At 37.4% G+C, this 21294-nt stretch overlaps 1 protein-coding gene across 1 annotated transcript in view; it reads left to right on the top strand.

Annotated features, from left to right (window-relative positions):
• Nucleotides 1-200: 200 nt before the first annotated feature.
• TMEM196 (transmembrane protein 196) overlaps nucleotides 201-21294 on the top strand; it is a 65567-nt gene continuing 44473 nt past the window's right edge. Inside the window, exon 1 of the mRNA XM_052639168.1 lies at nucleotides 201-347. Within this exon, the coding sequence (XP_052495128.1) occupies nucleotides 201-347 (147 nt within the window). The remainder of the gene's footprint in view (nucleotides 348-21294) is intronic.

The following is a 21294-nucleotide window of genomic DNA, read 5'->3' as shown; positions in this document are numbered from 1 at the left end:
AGCAACTCTGCTTCTGACCCGGTCAGGGAAGAGGGTCTCCGGTTCAGGAAATCCAATCCTTGTGGATAATGCTTCTCTGGTGAAGAAAGAAAAGTTTTGGGGTCTGATAGCGGGCAGAGGGGATAAGGAGGAGAGTGGAAGGAAGAAGGTGGATGGTCGGCTTCCCTCTCTGACCTGGAAGGAATGATGACCGAAGAAGGATGTGCACCAGCGGCCAGATTATTGGGAGCCTCCTGGTGCTCTCCGTGCTGGAGATAGGGCTGGGGGCGTCCAGCGTGGCAGTGGGGGCGGTCAGCTTCAGCCTGGCCCTCCGAGAGCACAAGCCGCAGCTTGGAGACTCGTCCCCGGTATGGAGCGGGGTGTGTGTACGTTGAGCCATTTCACTCTCTCTTTACCTCTTTACGATGATGGTCAGTGTGCGCGCGCGTTAGTCACTCCCTCCCTGGGGTTGAAAATCATGAATCTCCTCTGGCTTGGGTGTAGGTTCATGTCGCAGGCTATGCCTCTGTATGTTGTCCTTTAATTATTAGTAAATTTTTTTTGCTTACCTTGACTTCACACCAAATTAAATGGCTTTGTTTAAAGTTGGGGGAGGGCAGTTTCCACTGGCTGAATCTGCAAAAGCTTGCCCAGTGGGGCTGATTGGGGGGGTGGGGGCGGGGGTCACACCTGTCAAGGGCAGGCTCAGCCTCCATACTTTTACAAGGAAAATCAAAATGAAAGTGTTACATCATTTTCTTACACCACCAACAAGCAAGGGTAGAGTTAGGCATTTATTTCTCGGTAACAGTGCCCAAAGTACGCTAAAGACAACACAGATGTCATAAAGAGAAATATGATGTGAGTATGAAAGGAGGATTTCATCCCAGAAAACACTGCTCTTAATTTTCCCTTTATAAAACTCTTTCGTAAGTTCTAGGGAATAAGGTAAACAACAAATGATATGTAGCAACATTCTGATTCAAGAATAACTCAGCTTAAAGAGTAACTAATGGTCAGAGAAAATGTCATAATTTTCTTTAGGTCAGACAGCAGACCCAGGAAGCTTCGAGTTTATTTACTGTAGGTGAATCTCCAGGAAAACCTTAAAGACCCATTCCTTCCACCCAGGATCAATAAAATAGCTCAGCACTATTCCTAGTGTGGACCTACTTGTGAAAATCAGTTTTTCTTCTCCTTTAAGTTATATAGCTCTTCCATCCATATCCTTCTGGATCTTTAGCTTGATTCTATTTTGTAAGATAATTTAATAAGATGTTATTCTGTCACTGATAATTAGTATAATTAACAATCATGGCTTAGTTATTTGTGCTTTAGGTGTCTGAGGAAAAAAATGATAATGTATGAGTTCAAGAGTAATTCTGAAGCAATTCATTTTTAAGTGAAGTTCTAGCATTCTTTAAACTGGCATAATTATGCTTTAGAAAATTAGTTTTTATACTTTTACTTTTCTAAGTGAGGAGAATGTTTTTAAATTGCAGATATTAAAAGAAAAATGGTATTCAGTTCTAACGCTGGATTCTTCTAAGAATCCTTGTTTTAAATTCAGTAAGTCCCAGCAATCATAAATAATTACCTTTTGCTGTATTATTTTAAATATAAGTATGAAAGACTAAATAAAAGGCAAATCTTAAAGCTAGTTATTTTACATCTTATATGTAGTAGTGATTATTTTGAGAGTTGTAGTTCGTATTATTATTTGATTAAACATAAATAAACTTGAAAACTTCTACCAAACAGTTTTCAAAATGAAATGTAATGTCAACATTGAAATCAAGCGGGAGAAAATGTGATCTTTTGGTGGCTTGTGAGGAAAAACACTTAAATAGTCTTCAAATTAATTTCCCTCTGAAGTTCAGAAAATTGAGTAAGTGAATGTAGGTTGTCTCAAAATACCATTTAAGTATCCAGTTTACCTTCATGAATAAAAAGATGGTTGCATTTGCTTGGTGTCATTTAAGAAAAAATTTTTTTAATTTTTTTTCTCTCTTTCTTGGCTATTTACCAATTATCTAGATGAGTTGACATGTGTATGTACAAAAAAAAATTGAAGCAGCTCAGTGAAAAGCAAAATAGTAAAGCACAGTCATTATCATAAATATTTCTTTCTTTTTTAAACATTTTGCTTTGCAGAGTAACCAGATTCACTTATGATTCTGAAATAATAGGTTCAAATTCTGTTGTCTGATTCAGTAAAAAAAAAAGAAGTTTAAAAATAAATCCATGTGATTGAATGAACCGATTTGAAATTTGAGTGCCAAAAGAGTTGGTAACTTTTAGAAATTCAATACATCATATTTGCAAAGAAACAAATGTCTAAATTTGACCATTGATTATCAAATTATAGTCTTGCTAACTTGATTTTTAAAATAATTTTTCAGAGGTCATTTGTGATACAGTCTGGATTATCACAATTCTGACGATGAATTCATGTAACCAATATTTATAGAGGGCTTGCCGCATGCAAAGCATTTTACTGTTTAACACAAAGACTATTAAGATGAATCAGAATGCCAAGCTGAGGAAGTAAGATGGATATGTCATTTCCTTTACCAGTGGTGAGAAATTAGAGTTTGACTTCAAGGAGTTACAGATACAGGGGAGAGAAGAAATAACCTTGGAAGAAGTATTATTTTTCTCTTGATCTTCAAAGTTTATTGAAACTTGGAAGGAATGTATCATAGTATGAAATCTGGAGTCTGCCTGGGTGTAGATTTCAGGTCAGCTTTTAGCCATTTATTATCTGGTTGACTAGCCAAAGTTTCCTCATGCTCTGTCAAGTAGGGTTGTTAGACGGCACAAGTACAATCATGTTCTTAGTAAAATGTATGATATGTAGTACGCACTGAATAAATGCACATAGCTAGTTTTGGGTGCACAGAATGGCAGTGAATGCCTGAGAAAGAAAACCTTCTAGGCAGCAAGGTTGAAAACAAAAAACGGACAGTATGGGTTGTGTTTCAGGATTTCTGAGGCTTAGGTGTGTGAGGGATAGATAAGGATGGAAAGAATGGTAGGGACCAGACCATGAGAGGCTGTGTGCCAGTCTCAGATTATTTCCTCATAGTTTTAATATAATAATAATAGTAACAATTCTTAATTTCCAAAGAGACCCCAGGAATATGCAGTAGAAAACTAGACTGATAACTACTCATCTCTTTGGTTTTATATGAATTAAAAATCTGATGTTATTTAGAAACACTAGATGGGATTGTATAATTATTAACTTTTCAGGTCATAATCCATAATCAGAGTGTATTTTGATTGGTGCCATGAAGTTTTTTTCAGTACATAAATATCATTATTACCAGATTTTGCTTTCAATTTTAGAAGCCAATAGAAATAAAAACTGTACTATGAAGGGATTGCTTATTATGTATGGACCTCAACATCATAAGCTTTTAATCTAGATCAAATGCACTAATAATTTAGGCAACTATTTTGATTATTTGGACTTAAATTATTATTGGATATTTTTGGATTATTGTAAAAATTACTGGGCCAAAATTTTAAGTGGCTTGAAAATAAAACAGTACGAAGAAAAGGGGCTTAAAATCCATAAGATGGATGTTTATACAATTATATCCAGTCACTATTTCATAATAAGGTAAATGGTTGTTATGGCACCTGGGACCAGTCTAAAAGATGTGGGCAATTAGAAGGAAAAAAAATTTAAACTATAATTTCATAGCAAAAGAAAGCTATAAGTGCCTTATAGGATTTTGGCCTCTTCTTGATTCTTTGTTGTAGTTTACATAGATACCTCACTGAAAACATGAAATAACACATTACTACTAGATAACAATAAATGAACTATTGAATAAACTGCTTTGGAGAAGACATAGGCATGTGAAATATAATCGATGTGTGAGATACATTGACAGGGAGTTAGGCAGGACTGTGTCTCCAAGCGGCTGTAGGATCACCATTTTTCTCAGTCTCCAGTACATCATCTATAATGTGAATGGATCGTATTCAGTGGTACACAGATCCAAGGAAATTTTATTTTGTTGCTCTAAATTGGCATTTTGAAATCTAAAGATTCAAATGGTGGTGTCCAGAAAAACATCTGATAGAGTTTTATTTTATACATACCATGCTAAATTCCATCCATGTATATCTGATATTCATTCTATAGATGTACTAAAAGAACTTTCCTTAAGCTCCTTTACCCCGCATATAAAATAATCTTTTAAACTATTCACAATTTTCTTAACAAAATCATAAAGTTTGAGTGATTTTATTTCTTCTGGAGCATTCTTAATTTGTACACCATAACTTTATCTGCTTCAAAAATCTGATATTTTAATGAAACTTATAGCCTAGTCAAGTCACATACTTAGTATGTGGATTTCTGATTGTGGATTCCTGATTCACCATGGCAACAACTCAGCCAACTGTAAGATTGTGTTGAAATTCACCTACTGTACATCCTAATCCATACCAGAGCAAAAGAAATGAAGTGCTGTATTTAAATGATAGTTGCTCCAAAATGTTATTTCTAATATTTAAGTCTATTCAGTTCATTTAAGGAAAAAAAATAAGACAAAGTGAAAGAAACCCCTCAAACAGTTACTTCAAATGTACAAAATTTGAAGCTAGTATGTCTCTGGCTAGATAATGCATCATTTTTTCCAAAGTTAGAATATATAACATAAAGGACTCATATTATTTATCACGAGATGAAAACAGTGCCCTATCCTCAGAAAAAAACAACTGTACATTTATATCCAATTTTAAAATTAATTTTAATTATATAAGTAATTTATAATTCCTGTTGCAAAGGGTTAAAAAAATCAAAACTGAAGTTCTCTTCCCTACCACATCATCAAAATTAGCCAACATTATAAATTTAGTGTACAACCTCACAGATATTTCTCCATGCATACATATTATTTTTTGAACATACAGACTAATTTTTATATCAAGTCTCTGGGTATAATAAAGCCCCTTCATGGCTATCTAGAGCCCAGGTAAAGAATATTTTCTTTATCTGAGTCATACTCTTATTCTCAAGTGCTACTTGTTATCTACTGGAATCAGGGCAATTAAAGAAGTGGCAATTAGATAAGTTAGACAAGCTAAACAGTTGGAATATGTAGTTATTTTTCAAGGAACCATACTCTGTCAAAAAAAAAAAAGTAAAATGCCTATTTCTGGTGTTGATTGATAATGACATGATGGGAGGAAAACAGTGAATTTTGTCATTATCTGACAATAGTTTTTGTTTGTTTGTTTTAGTCAATATTTCACCCATATTGAAAGTGTCATGCATTGAAATTTCTATCCAGAACACATGACAAAGTCTGTTTCAGGATTTTGGCCCTTATTCAAGGGTAAAAGTGGTCTTGAAGAATTTGCCATAGACATATTAGGGGAAACATTATAATAATGGCATCAATCACCTATTTGTTGACAGTTTGCTTCATACAAACATGATCTAGACATAGTCATATCTTTAATTTGGATGTTTTTGCATAAAATGTTCAAGTTAGATCTCTATATTGGCTTGTTGGCCAGGTCATACATTATGTGCTTTGAATATAGCTAAGCAATTTAACCTTCCTGAATATTCACTCAGCCCTCAGATCATACTTAATTATATTAGTAGTTGGGAGATATAACCCAGCCATCCAAACTGAAATGCCTGTCTTTAAAATTCAGTAAAAACTAGAATAGATTTTGGTGTGTGTGTACACACCATGGACAGAGGAGCCTAGTGGGCTACAGTCCATAGGGTTGCAAAGAGTTGGACAGAGTTGTTGAAGTACATGGACAATGGAAGAATAAATAGGTAATAGTATAGAGAGACTCATTGAGCATCTTTCTAGCAGAAAAAGAGAAAGAGGAAAAAAGAAGTTATGCTACTACTTTGCTCTGTGATGTATAAAGCCTTGCAATCCTTCTCATGAATGCAGATCTAATCTGTATGTATACTGTACTTATTATAAATGGTACATGGGATTCATACATCTCACTCGATATTACTGTGGCTCTGGATAACTTATGCTTCTTCACTAAGTCAGGGAGAGAAATAACAGTACCTATTATTGGGTTACTGTGAAGTTATTGTGAAGCTAAGGCAATGCTTATAAAGCTGTCAATACTGAGCCTGGCCAGAAGTAACTGCACAGTGAACATTAGCTGCTCCTTACTTCTACTGCCCTATTCAGCTCCATGACAACCAGGACCTATAACCTACTAGTGATACACTGGTTCTCAATATGTCTCCAACATCCTTAACCAGCTCTAGTTTGACTCATCATTTTTGCTTTTGGTTTTCTTTTCATGTATTGTTGGTTGGTTGGTTTAGTCACTAAGTTGTGTCTGACTCTTGTGACCCCATGGACTGTAGCCTGCTAGGCTCCTCTTGTCCACAGGACTTTCCAGGCAAGAATACTGGACTGGGTTGCCATTTCCTTCTCCAGGAGATCTTCCTGACTCAGGGATTGAACCTGGTCTCCTACATAACAGGCAGATTCTTTACCAACTGAGGTACGGACCCTGCATTTTCATGTATAGCATCTAGTTAGTTTTTGACTTACATTATATACATTAAATTAAAAGGTGCTTACTCCTTGGAAGAAAGTTATGACCAACCTAGATAGCATATTCAAAAGCAGAGACATTACTTTGCCGACTAAGGTCCGTCTAGTCAAGGCTATGGTTTTTCCTGTGGTCATGTATGGATGTGAGAGTTGGACTGTGAAGAAGGCTGAGTGCCAAAGAATTGATGCGTTTGAACTGTGGTGTTGGAGAAGACTCTTGAGAGTCCCTTGGACTGCAAGGAGATCCAACCAGTCCATTCTGAAGGAGATCAGCCCTGGGATTTCTTTGGAAGGAATGATGCTAAAGCTGAAACTCCAGTACTTTGGCCACCTCATGCGAAGAGCTGACTCATTGGAAAAGACTCTGATGCTGGGAGGGATTGGGGGCAGGAGGAGAAGGGGACGACAGAGGATGAGATGGCTGGATGGCATCACTGACTCGATGGACGTGAGTCTGAGTGAACTCCGGGAGTTGGTGATGGACAGGGAGGCCTGGCGTGCTGCGATTCATGGGGTCGCAAAGAGTCGGACACGACTGAGCGACTGAACTGAACTGAACTGATATACATTATACATTAGCAACTACAAAAATATACCAAAATATTTACATTGGAAAAGTCATGTAGATATGCAGCTTAAAACTGAATGGGAGAACAGCTGCCATTGTAAGACACTTGTCTCTGTCTGTTTTTCTGTTGGAGGTGGAGAGGTTAGTGGAAGCTCTATGATGAAAATATTTGATAATCAGATAAATTAGACAGTTATCTAAATTAGGCAAGTCAAACAGGGGGGATATGATAACTCCTTTAGTACCATGAAGTCCTCAAAACACATATGTAAAACAATAGAAGTTATTGTTATAAAGTCAGAATAAAAATGCAGAGTAACACTTCTGACAAAGATACTCAATAACCTGGAAATTTGTATGGTTTTGCCTGAACTACCCAAATAGCCTTTAAAACATAACTAACTCTCATGTTATTTAGTGACCATGATTTTTAGCAGTAATGCAACTCAAAAAGCAATTGAAACTTCCATGAGTTCTTGATCTGTTATTAAATACTGGGAAAAAATAAGACAGAAATAAAATTAGTGGTTAAGCATATTACTGTGGAGGACAGAGCTACTTGTCCTGTAGAAATAATACTAGGCATGATTTATTAATAGTTAACTATGGTCCATATGCTTTCATATATATTTTATTTCTAATAATAACAACTTCATGAACAATGTTTTGTTTTGTAAAATTTATATAGGAAAAAGAACTTAACTAGAGTACACCATTATTTAATTAGCTGAGTTAGTATTTAAAGCCAGGGCAGTCTTATTTCATAATCAATAGAGAAAATTTCTTTGTGTGAAACATGGGAAATTTTCATGAAGTGAAAAAGTCATTCACTGAGGCCTGACCTCATTATTTGCTCCCAACTTCAATCTATGAGCCAGGCAGGATGGCATAAAGGCCAAGTCCTGATCACTGTTTGTTTTCCAGAAGAGACTGATAAAGTCACCTGATCAACCGTGCAACTCCATGTTCTCAAAAGAGTGTGAGATACTAGATTAAATTGTTCCTACCCATAAATCTTAAGCTTTAGCATTGAAAAATAAAGCTAAGTAATGCATCTCAAATAATCATTAAATATTATAAGGCCAATCAGGAAGACACAAAATGACATATTTGTTTAAATACACTCAAAGTGAGAGGTATCAGTAATCAAGGATATCCATCCTCACAGAGGAGGAACTTTACCCAGGCCTTGTAGATCAGGCAGATTTCCAGCAGCAGAGGGAAGAAGATGATGTGCTAAGCAAAGTTATTAACATGTGTCAAGTCATGGAAGGAACAGTAAAATGGAGAGTTGGCGGGGGGGGGGGGGGGGGGGGGGGGGGGGGCGGGGATTGAGGAGACCAAACTTGTGAGAGCAAAGATATGTTCAAAGAAAAACTGGTAAGTGAAGCTCTACCTCACCTGAATAGGATGTGGCCAGCTTCAAAAGGGTCCTGGAAGAATCGCAAGATTTGTCTGCTCTTGATTCCCAGCTAAACTTTGTAAGTTCTACTTTTTAGAATGTGATGGGCTTGAGGCCAATGTATTCCTGCTCAATTTCAAGGCAAAACACCAGCCCTTGGTTCCCAGATGTGTACGTGGGATCAAAAGAAAGACTTGAGAGGAATCTTGAGATGTGTGTGTGTGTGTTAGTCACTCAGTTGTGTCTGACTCTTTGCAACCCCATGGACTATTGCTCACCAGCCTCCTCTGTCCATGGAATCTTCCAGGCAAAAATACTGGAATGGATGGCCATTTCCTTCTCTAGGGAATCTTCCAGACCCAGGGATCGAATCTACCTCTTATCTACCTACATTGGCAGGCTGGTTCTTTACCACTAGCACCACCTGGAAAGCCTCTTTGAGACTTGAGGGAAGTGAAAATCTTACATCACAAACCGAACTCCAACTTCAAATGACTTTCCTATTGTTGATGGTAGATTTGTAAGATCATAAGTTCCTTATGCTCAATTATTCTTACAGCTGCCTGACATATGAGTTCATTTGTATAATTGGTAGTATTGGCATGATACAAATAAATGAAAACAGGTTTTAGAAGTATTGAGACTTGGGGTCAAATTCTAGCTCTAGCAGTTTCTAGTTGTTTAAGTTTGAATGAGTTAAATTATCTCACTGGGCAGTCAGCTAACTCATCCATAAAACAGCAATTCTACTAACTATTTCATGGAGTTTTCTAAAAATTAAATATAGTATTTATATAAAGGGCTTGATAAATGTTAGGTATTCAGTAACTGTGACTGTCCCACAATAATGACCATATGCTTTTGCTATATTTCTGGAAAATTCATTTCCTGTATGTGGCTTCTGTTGTGTATTACAGACATTCTGTTTTTACACATTCCTAAAGGGGAGGTTTATTGTAAGACTGTTGATGAAATTGACCTTGGACTCAAAACGAAGTAACATTTAGGTCATATACCCGGTCTTAGAAAACATGTGCTTTTCATACCTAGTTTTAGGTATAGTAACAGTTGTGATTTAGTGTGTTTATTCCAGGATCACAGGAATAATATCTAGGTCAACAATGGGATAAAGAGGTGTGTTTTTTGTTTGTTCTACCAAATACAGATGTGTTCTTGATTTTCTCATTATTTTTGCTGGGTTATTGGAATTTTTAGTTCTTTCATGACTTTTTTCTGCGAGTTAATTTCCTACATGGATAACTCTGAGGAATTAAAATAATTAATGATAATAATGATGACATAAATAATGGCAATAGCAGTTTATATTTACAATATTCTATGTTGCCTAAGAATTCCACCTGCTTTTGTTATCCACTTATATTGGCAGGTGAGTTTCTTCACCTAAGGTATAAGAACCTAAAGGATTTAGGATTTAGTGACTTAAGATCAGAAAGTGAAATCAGTTACAGGAGCAAGATAGAAACCTAAATCACTTGAAGAAAGAATGTGTGTGTGTGTGTGTGTGTGTGTGCACGCATGTGCACCCATGCAGGGGCTCATACATGTGCAGTGGAGATGAAAAAATAAGTAATTCCTAGAAGGAAGTTGATAACTGTTGCTGATACACAATATAAGCTACATTCAGGCTGCTTTTGCCCTGATTTGGGGGCAATTCAAAATGTTGTGAGCCCTCTGTCAGCTGCCTCTTATTTCCATAACTGGCTGGCTTTTGAAAACAGCCAGGCACGTTGGATGGATATTTGTGCATGTGTTGACAATTCTTAGGAAGAGCATAACTTCTACTCTTTATTCCTCTGGAGTCCCTGTACCTAAGATTTAGCTGGACAATTGTCACTTAAATATACTGCAGATTCAGAGTTCTTCTTGATGAAAATTTACAAGTTTAGTTAAAATGTTCCTTGCTACTTAGGGAGCAGAAATGGCTTAAACATCAAAAAGCCTTATTTACTTAGCATACTCAAAATATTCAACAGATTATTTTTTGAAAAGAAAAACTATCACAAAGCATAATTGTAACAGAATACAGCGCATAATTGGTTAAATCACAGGAACTGAGTGGGGGAGTGAAGGGATGAATGGCATTCTGAGAATCCAGGCTGATTCTTTCTGAAGAAAAGAATTCCACCCTGAAGGATCTGGGTCCCAGGCCATTGGAAAGTTTCTGAGATTTCTGGACTTTGGTTCGTTTAGAGGAGCCTGACTTCCCAGTCAGTGGCATGCTATGTTTCATGCTTTCTTCTGAAATTCACGCTTGTGTGATGTTGGTTTCATTCAGTTACAGTCTCTGCAAAGGCTTCTTTCACTGCTTGTGCATCTGCATTTGCCACTGTAGGGTTTTCCTTCCGTTTCCCCCTTGAGTGCTTTGGTTTAATTTCTTTATTTGCTATGGTTACCTCTTATTCCATGCCATCTGTTAAGCTACCAAGATGGCCTGTGCTAATGGAGGACTGCTTGCTCATCACATCAACACATCTCTGGTACATTTTATCCTCTAGATATTTCCTATAAAGTTGATTATAATTATGAGAGCTCATGATTCTATTGAAAAAAATATGTACATTTATCCTTTCTCAGTTAAATTGTAATTTTTTTTTAGGTTTCAAATTTTCCTGGAAGAAGCATAGTATATGGATCAATATATATAAAATGCCTTGCTTTATTTCAGTGTTCTGTTTTGGGATGGAAAATAAGAAATTAGATCTAGCTTAAGGGGAAAAAAGAACACTGCATAATTAGCAGGGTTTTCCATTGACTAAGGAAAAAAAAAGAAATATAAACAGGAAAGTATAAAAGTGATTTATTTTTAAAATGAACACTTTGCTAAAAACGCAAAAGAACTGGGAAAGGGGAAAGAGAGGCCATTGATGAGATCTATAAATCTAATAAAGGCTGAAAAAGTCCAGGAAACCGAATTGTCAGATAGCACAGTCAGGTCCTAGGACTCCCAGGGGTTAGGCTTATGAAAATGGGGCCAAATCAATGTTGAGGTAAATGACAGAGAGCTGCAAGGTTTACACTGGGTTTGGATGAGTCAAGAATAGGAATGAGCTGTGGAAAATCAGGAGAGTCGAGTTCCTGTTCCTGTTCTCATAAGCCAGATGCTTATTTTCCTCAGTTCGCTTCCCCATTAGATTTAGTTAATAACTATTGATTCCACAGTTACAACATTCTATGTTCTGAGTTAGGTTCTGAGAACTTAGCAGTTAATAAAACTATAACGGTCCCTGATCTTCTGAAGCTTAATTTAAAAAGGAATATGAAGAAGGAGACGGTGGGATGAATGGAGAAAGTAGCGTGAAAATATATACACTTCCCTATATAAAATAGAAAGCCAATGGGAATTTACTGTATGACTCAAGGAACTCAAATTGGGGCTCTGTAACAACCTAGAGAGGTGGGAAAGGGTGGGAGGAAGGAAGGAGGTTCAAGATGGAGAGGACATATGCATACCGGTAGCTGATTCATGTTGATGTATGAAGAAACCAACACAGTATTGTAAAGCAATTATCCTTCAATTACAAATAATTTAAAAAAATAAAAAGGAATATAGATAATAAACAAATAAGGCACAAATTAACAATTGAAGTCTGTACCTGGTAAATAGGGGAAATATAGGCTTATGCAGATTATAACAGTTATCAATAATGGGAGAATCAGAAAATGCATCTCTAAGGAAGCAACATTTCTGAAGGATGATGAGGTATTTCCCAGATGAAGAGGAAAAAAGCATTGTCCCAACCAGGGGGAACATCTTGTGTAAAGACTCTGAGATAGAAAATATTTCATATGCTTGAGCAACTGAAAGAAGGCCAGGTGACTGGAGGATGACCAATGGCCAGAAGGAGATAGAAAGCTCCGGGTGAGGTGAAGAAACAGTGTAAAAATCACTTAAGGCTTTATAGACATGATACAATGGTTTTACTTTCTCCTAATTATAATAGCCACCAAAAGATTTTAAGTGGGACAATGACAAGATTATATTTGCATTTAAAGAAGCTCATTTGGGGCTGCAGTTTAAAAAGTATTTTGGAGTCAGACAAGTTCTTGTCACAAATTAAGTTACAGGTCTATTTAGGAGGCTACTGGGCTGTATGATACAGTGGTTACATGGATGAGAGTTAAGGAATAAAATAAAAACAGAAGAAGAACAGATACTTGAGATACAGAGTTAACAAGATTTTGTTTCATGAGATGCCACTGTAAAATATTAAGAATGAGTTTCACATTTCAGAACTGAGCATCTAAGAGGATCCTATTTACTCTTTGAGACTAGAGGATTAGAGGAGGAAAACGTGTGTGTGTGTGTGCGTGTGCGTGTGCGCATGCGCGTGCGTGTGCGTGTGTGTGTGTGTGTGTGTGTAGGGAGCAACGGGTGTAGCATGGGAAGAGATCAAGGATTTATTTGTGATCTGTGATGTTGGAGGGGCCTGTGAGTTATCTAAATGGAGATGCTGTGGGCTATTAGATGGGTCTAGAGATCAATGCTGGAAATCTAAAAATGTATTAAATACATTTAAAGGTATTTAAAGCCACATGACTTGTTGAAACATCCAAAACAATGCCTTTAATTACTATTATATTCAGAAGCTGGACATTCAGAATTAACCATAATATTCAGGAGTAGAAAAAAGAGACTGAGAAGCTGTGATGAGAAAAAATAAGTCGAAGTCCAGGAGAGTGTGGTATCAGAGAAGCCCAAAGGAGAGGGGTTCCTTGTAGGATGAGGACTGAAATGTGGAAGTCGTTACTTATTTTAGCAAGAGTTGATGAAGTCGAAACAGAGGGTTTAGAAGCCAGTCTGGAGTCCGAGAGAGAAAAGGAAGTAAGAACATGGAAAGAGTTAAGTGTAGAAACTTGGCAGTAAAGGGAAAATAGAGTAGAGAGATACAGCAATCAATGTAAAAAGATGTGGAGTGAAGGAGGTTTTCATTTTTTAAGGAAGATTTTGGGACACTTTGGCAAGCTGATGTGAATAAGGGAGTAGAATGAGAGAGATATAAAGGGAGAGAAAAAGACTTTGAGTAAATGAAGGGTGATAGAACTAAGAGCTAAAATGGATGCTTCATGTTGGTAAGTTTTATCTTTGTTTCTTGTAATAAGGCAAGATCATATGAGTGAAGATTCAGAGTTTGTCACACCTAATGGCAAATGGAGAAAGGATTCTCTGATGGCTTCTGTGTTTTCTAATTTGAGACCTGTCAATAGCTAAAGGTAAAGAATAAACAAAAGTCTGGTTGACTCTGAGAACATGATTAAAATGCCTTTCTCTTGGTTGAGAATCATAATTAAGTCACGATATGAACAGAAAAGGGACATAATTTATCCCAAACGTATGTTTTTACAGGTAACTAAACTGAAGCCCACAGAGTTAGCACTGGTGGTAGCTGTAGAACCAGGACAAGAGTTGGGTCATCTAATTCTTGGTCTAACACTGTTTCCACAGACACCTCAAGGCATCAAGTTTCCTTAAAATAAGTGTTCAGCCAAAAGGATAATAAAGTTATCTGGCTACTGCCCCAAACTGAACAGGAATGATCTCAAATCACTGGCACTGCTAACTATCATGGAGATGTAATAATTACTTTACCAGATTTCAGGAGTTCCCTCCCAGTTTGGAGTTTCAAGGAAACAGCTTTCCATAGAAATTGCAATGTGTTCTCCCTGGTGCTTTTCCAAAGTAACTGGGAAATTAATCAAAGCTAATTTTTAGAAGTTACTAGCATTTCCAAACCCACAAAAGCTAGTGATCAATTTAGGTAAGTAAGCAGAGTGCCCTTAAGAAGACTTTAAAAACAAAATCCAAAACTCATTTGCTCATTTTTCAAGCTTTACACATTTGAAGAGCTTGGAAAGGGAATGCCAAACTCCTATAGTTCTAATATTTTCTGTCTGAGGCTTTTCTTTTTAATTCAAACATCTAGAAATCGAAATCGAGATTTAGTACACAGTTTGCCTGAAGCGGCTAGAAACAATATGTGTGTGTGCACACACATATAATGTCTTGATCTAACACTGTCGTAAGAATTGTCAAAGTATTTTGTAATGATAAATTCATTTAAAGGGACACACACACACACACAAAAGGGGGCTCTTTTTTGTAAATATATCCTTGGCCGTGAATATAGTACAGTGTACTTACTAGTGATAGGATAAGCTGTGTTTTCTAGTGTGACATTAAGAAATTAAAATATTATGAAATATTAGCAATTTTTGTCACCTTTATACCCCCATTACTAGTAGTTGAAGAAAAAATTTTCTCAAAGGAACAGATTTTTTGAAGAAAGAGGTGTAACTTTAACTGGTGATTTTTTGCTGATGTCTTTTCAGCTAAATAGTGTCTTAGAGGGCTACTTAGGAGTTTATGAAATAATAAATTGAAAGTATCTACTGCATTGAAGATTCAAGTTTGGCAGACATCATGCAACGGGTTACCAGGAAAAGTGGCCCAATAGAGAGCAAAGAGTCTCGAGAGCTCTCACATATGGAAATGAACTAATTTAGGAAATTATTGTATCGCCTGGGTGATATTTGGGGTGGGGCAGGGCGGGGGGCGGGGGGACTTGTTTTTCTTTTACTCGGGACCATAGCAAGAATTAGGTGTTCTCTAGATTTAGAGAGCAGCTACTAGCCGCATGCTGCTACTGAGAACTTTAAATGTAGCCAGCCTGACTTTAGATATATTAATAAGTATAAGGTACACACTGGATTTCAAGGACTGTATATGAAAGAACATGAAGTATCTCAAGTTTCTTAGAAGTTTGATTTCACAGAGAAATAATAGCATGAATATATTGAATTAAATCATTAAAATTTTCACCTTTTTAATGTGACTATTGTGCTCAGTCCTGTCTGACTCTTTGTGACCCCATGGACTGTAGCCCACCAGGCTTCTCTGTCCTTGGAATTCTCCAGGCAAGAATACAGGAGTGGGTTGCCATTTCCTACTCCAGGGAATGTTACTATTAGAAAATGCAATTATGTATCGACCCACATCTGTGGCTTACATTAGATTTCTATTAAACAGCTCTCATCTAGATACATTTTTCTAATTTAAAAAAAAAGGTCATTAGCTGGTCAAGAGAAGCTCATGCTTTGTCTGCCTAAAACATGAACTATAGATGAGGAAAGTCTTTAAGATAATTTGAGTTATTAGTGAATTGGGAAGGCTGAGTTGGCTGAGTTGGCTGAGTTGTCTGGTAGAGATACTAGAAACAGCCAAAATGGACACTTAAATTGCCTGCTCCTATGACACAAGCCTTTTGGCCTCGGGTTTTTAAATGGTGAAATCAGACTCTGTGTGACTTTTTGTTAAAGGGATTTTAAATATGTTTTTGGAGAGGAGAGGCTTTTCCCACTTCCTGTAATAACCTGAAATCCATTTCTTCATTTATCTATTCAACAAATATTCAGTGAATTTTTTGCATGTGTGAGGCCCTGTTTTAGTGCTAAAGTTTTAAAGTTTAAAACATAACATTTGAGCTCAAGGAGTTCAAGAACTTTTAGAATGACAGATATAGAGTGGATAATTACCATAAAATACGATCAATGCATCAGTGTTATAACAGACATGAATATAATATTTTTATTAGATCCTAGCTAGGAGTACATAGATGGATTGAAAGGCTTCACAAATAATGGATCTTTATATTAAAAAAAAAATAATTTTCCGAAAGGAGAAAATATTTATTGGCGCTTACCATGTGCCACAGTCAAGACTAAGCACTATCATGTGGGTTGTCTCTTAAGTCCACATGTTCTTAATTCATGTTATATTAGTCTCCTCATTCTTATAGAAGGAATGGAGAATGTCTTTTTATTATAAATGAAAGTTTATTATAAATGGTATTTTCAGTGTCAGAGAGCTGTGATATGTGTCAGGGTAGATGCTGGAGAAACAGCTGGTACATATGGTCAGTACTGGAGAAGTGTCTGCTTTAAATGAGTGGAGGAAAAGCAAGGTTGCCGAGATTACTGATCAGAGAATGTCTGAGCAGGGAGAACAGCACAAAGCCCATCCAATTAAACTCTTTCCTTTTAAAGATGAAGCCCAGAGAATTCAGTTGACTCACCTAATATAATTAAATGACAAAGGAAGATTGAATGAGAGCCTAGGGCTTCTGTTCTGAAGTGCACACCTTCCCTGCTTCCCTGACCCCCTATAGTGGATGGCCACAGCTTCCCTGCTGGCTCAGTGATAAAGAACCCTCATGAAATGCAGGAGACCTGGGTTTGATCTCTGCGTCAGGAAGATCACCTGGAGAAAGGAATGGCTACTCACTCTAGTATGCTTGCCTGGAGAATTCTGTGGAGAGAGGAGTCTGGCGGGCTATAGTCCATGGGGTCACAAAGAGTAGGACAACAACTGAGCAACTAACACTTTCACAGCTTGTTAAACCCATGACTACAGAAAACAATTTCCTCAGGAGCAAGCTTTGATAACAATGCATCATTTACTGCTCATTGTTCACTGCAATTTTTCAGCTTGTTTGTACTCAATTCCTTTCTGTATTCTACTGTTTAGAGTCACAGTTACAATATTGATAATTTTTTCACTAATTTCTCCAATTTTGAAATCCTGATGATTTTCTCTCCTCTTTCCTTGCTTTGCTGAATACTTGTTCCTTTAACAGAAGAACAGAACTGGTCTTACTGAGATAGTTGTGCTAATACTAATATAGGGCCTTAAGATATACACAGGACCTTGAGCTTCCCAGGAAATCAGCTTGACATAATCACTGGTCTTACTTTAAATGAAGTGCTTTGCTGAGAATCTGAAGATAGATAATTATCTGGACTCTGGATTCAGGGGCTTTATAGCTGGTGGGAAAATGTAGGTAAATATTAATAATAACAGATATTGAATACATATTCATCTGAGTGCATTACCCCTATTATATTATCTAATATTTATAGCAATTCTATGAAGTATATTCTCTTATGTATCTAATTAAAGGGAAAACTGTGGCAAATTATTTAAATAACTTTCTCAAAGTCTCACTGCTGGAAAATGAAGGAGCCATGATGCAAACCCAGCCAACTTGATTCTAAAGCCGTCATTCTTAATCTCTAAACTAACTGACTCCTACTCATCCAAGTAAATAAAGAATGCAGAGTATGAATATTCTGTGAATACAACAGTGAACTGGGAGACAGATGACCTCAAGGAGGATGTGTTTTGGTGGCAAAGTCTGGGAAAAAATAAAGTAGGGAGAGCTTGATGGGAGGTGAGGAGAGAAAAGCATTTCAGGTTGGTGGAGACATGGTCTGTGGAGAGCTTGAGGGTGGTAGAGGATGTTGGTTTCAGAGCCCAGAATGTTCAGAAAGAAGAGAGTCTAAAGAGGTTGGCTTGAGCTGTTAGAAACCTCAGTATTATACTATAGGATGTGAACTCACAGTTTTAAAGAAATGGACAGGTACTAAAAACGTTTTAAAGGTTTTGAGGAAGGAAGCAACAAGAATTGATGTATTTTAGGAATAATCACCTTAGAAGCAGTTTGAAGAATTAAAGCCTGGGGATTATGACAATCTTTTGTGTTAAAATTTGGAATCAAAATGAAGATAATACCAGTAGGAATGGAAATTAAAAGGGCATATGTGAGCTTTATGGAGTTAAATGATAACAAAACTTGGTGGGAAGCAGGTTATAAAAAAATGAGGGTAGAAGAGATTGGAAATTAAGGCTTCTTTTCTGCCTGAGTTGAAGAGAATGAGAGAGTTTCCCTGAGATCTGGAAAACAAAAATGGAGGCATATGTGGAAGGCAAGAAAACAAAATTAAGTTTAGACAAGTTGTGCTTTGTTAAGTCATTTATTCATGAAATACGCATGCATCAGTTTACAATAGACTTTGTGTTATATCCTCGAAATACAGTAAAGAACAAGAAGATAAGGTCCCTGCCTAGAGGACACCTACAGTCTACAGTAGGGAGACAGACAGTAAACAAACAAATATAGAAATAAGTATTTAATTACAGGGCTACAAAGGAAGGATGCCATCAGACCTTCATGGGAACTGAATCCAGAAAATTCAGGAATCCTTCCATGAAGTACTAATTTAAGCAGTTAGGTAATATTTAAATCAGGAATAGTCTTCAGCCAGTCTGAGAAGAATGGCCTGATTTCAGGCTAAGGAAACAGAGTATTTCAAGCCGTTTCCTTGAGTGGGAAGGGATCTGATAAATTCCCAGAAGTTAAGAGAGATACCAGTGATGGTTGACACTGTAGAAGAAGGCAGATCATGAAACACTTTGTAAACTATATAAAGAATTTTTTTTTTTACTTTTTCTTAAAAAGGCAATGTGATAGCATTAACCGATGTGATATGTGAAAGAAACAAGTTCAGACAAGAGTGGATTTATGAAGGCAAGGTGAAAAAGAGAATTTAAAAGTTTTTGCTGTAATACTGACGAGAGATGATAGTGGTTTGAAAGAGAGTAGAAGTATATTCTGGAGACACAAAAAAAAAATGCGTGGCTCACTGACATGAAGGTAGGAAGGAGGTGTCAGTAAGGCCTTCCCAGATGTCAAGAATGAGAGCTGAGTGCATGTCTGTGCTATTTCCAGAAGTGAGAAATATTGGAAGAGAAAAACATTTTCAGGGTGAAGATGACAGGGTGAAGCTTTCAGGAGAATATGCTCACGGTCTCACAGTATTTTCAGGGGAAGATGATTAGGACATTCTGAGTGTAAAGCATTTTCATGAGACACCTTAGCACCTAGTTCTTCTAGTTGTCATCATTCTTAGTTTTTCACATTGTGGCCCCCAGTAGTTCTCAGGTCATATCATCAGATGTAGGCCAGTAGAAAAGATGGTCTGCTTCCTGGCTGATGAAACAAAATGTCTAACTTCATTCTCTTTTTCTCAGTTGACCTTACTTGTATCTTGTGGTCACATCTAAGCAATCACTGTGACAAGAGGACAGAACCTGCTAATTTATTAAACCTGGATAACAGGTCTGTAGGGGATGAGAAGCATATGCCTAACAGTGAGGGATGGATGGTATTCTCACAGAAAAATGAAGTGTAATTGCCGGAAGGTGGATAAATACATTCTGAAGAGCAAAACAGAAGCTTTCTACCACCACACATAATAAGCAATGCCGTGTTGCTGCTGCTGCTTCTGCTGCTGCTGCTGCTAAGTCACATCAGTCGTGTCTGACTCTGTGCGACCCCATAGACAGCAGCCCGCCAGGCTCCCCTGTCCCTGGGATTCCCCAGGCAAGAACACTGGAGTGGGTTGTCATTTCCTTCTCCAATGCATGAAAGTGAAAAGTCAAAGTGAAGTCACTCAGTCGTGTCCTACTCTTAGCGACCCCATGGACTGCAGCCTACGAGGCCCCTAAGGAGCATTAAAAAGAGGTGCTTAAAAGTAAGAGGACAGCTGGTGAATTAAATGTCATGGAACCCAGTGAGGAGAGACCATTTAAAAATGAAGGAATGACCAGTTAAGTGGCACTGATAATCTTTGAATGGGCAATTTTAGTGACATGTGGGAGTAAAAGCTATAAGGACTACTTTATTTATACAACACATAATTACTAAGAACTTACTGACTGGTGGGCTTCCCCAATGGCTCAGTGGTAAAGAATCCACCTGCAATGCAGGAGGTACAGTTTCTATCCCTGTCTCAGGAAAATCCCCTCAAGGAGACATGGCAACCCACTCCAGTATTTTTGCCTGGAGAATCCCATGGACAGAGGGATCTTTGAGGCTGTGGCCTATGGGGTCTTAAAAAGAGTCGGACCTGGCTGAAATGACCGAGCACACACTGATTGTTAAGCACTATGGTCAAGCACCTTGCTCTTCCATTCCAAAAATTTAGTATGTGTGTAATAGAAACCAGGTCCCATGCCAGGTTTCTGGTGGGAGTAAGGTACTTTGTTGATGTTCAGTTGTGACCCCATGGACTGCAGCACGCTAGGCTTCCCTGGCCTTCCCTATATCCCAGAGTTTGCTCAAACTCATGTCCATTGAATTGATGATTTCCTCCAACCATCTTATCCTCTGTCGCCCCCTTCTCCTCCTTCCTTCAATCTTTCCCAGCATCAGGGTCTTTTCTAGTAAGGTGCTGGTGGTAGTTATAAACCAGAATAAAAAATAGTCTCTTCCTTGAAGAGCTTACTGTCTAGTGATATAGATAACAAACGTATAATACAAGAGAAATATAATAAGGACCATGAAAAGAGGTGCATAAAGTAACTATGAGAATTCACGGGGAAAGAAGATGGAATCACAACTGCTGTGATTAGAGATGGACCCTGGAGTATAGGTAAGAATGAGAAAATTTTGTTAGCAGAGGAGTAAATACAGGCAAAAACAATAAACTGAGAGTTCCCAGGGATTATAAAGTTTGCGTTGGTTGTTAGGATATCAGTAGGAGATCAGCTCACAAATTAGGTTAGAACTATCCATCTGGGCCCTCATGACAGGGTGAGAATTTTGTGGAGAGTGGCTTCCTCCAGTGGAAAGGAAAAAAAAAAAAAGTGTTAGGTACTAAAAATCATGCTTAGAAAGAACTTCAGTTGACACCGGAGAAACAGAAGGCAAAGGGACTCTCCGGAAAGCTCTTAGATAATCCAGGGGAGGATGGGAAGGGCCTGAACAAAATCAGAGGTTCATTGTGAATGTAGAATTAATAGCACATGGTCATTGATTTGATAAAAGTGATAGGGGAAGGAGGAAAAATCAGAAGTGCCTCTGAGTTTTAAAGAATAGTATTAAGAGTGATAGAAATAGTAAAGTGATGAATGAAAGCAG

This window comes from Budorcas taxicolor, chromosome 4 (assembly GCF_023091745.1).
Source record: "Budorcas taxicolor isolate Tak-1 chromosome 4, Takin1.1, whole genome shotgun sequence".
In the NCBI taxonomy this organism is placed as follows: domain Eukaryota; kingdom Metazoa; phylum Chordata; class Mammalia; order Artiodactyla; family Bovidae; genus Budorcas; species Budorcas taxicolor.
The sequence above is the reverse complement of the archived record's forward strand: the minus strand, read 5'-3'. Positions and strand labels throughout refer to the sequence as shown.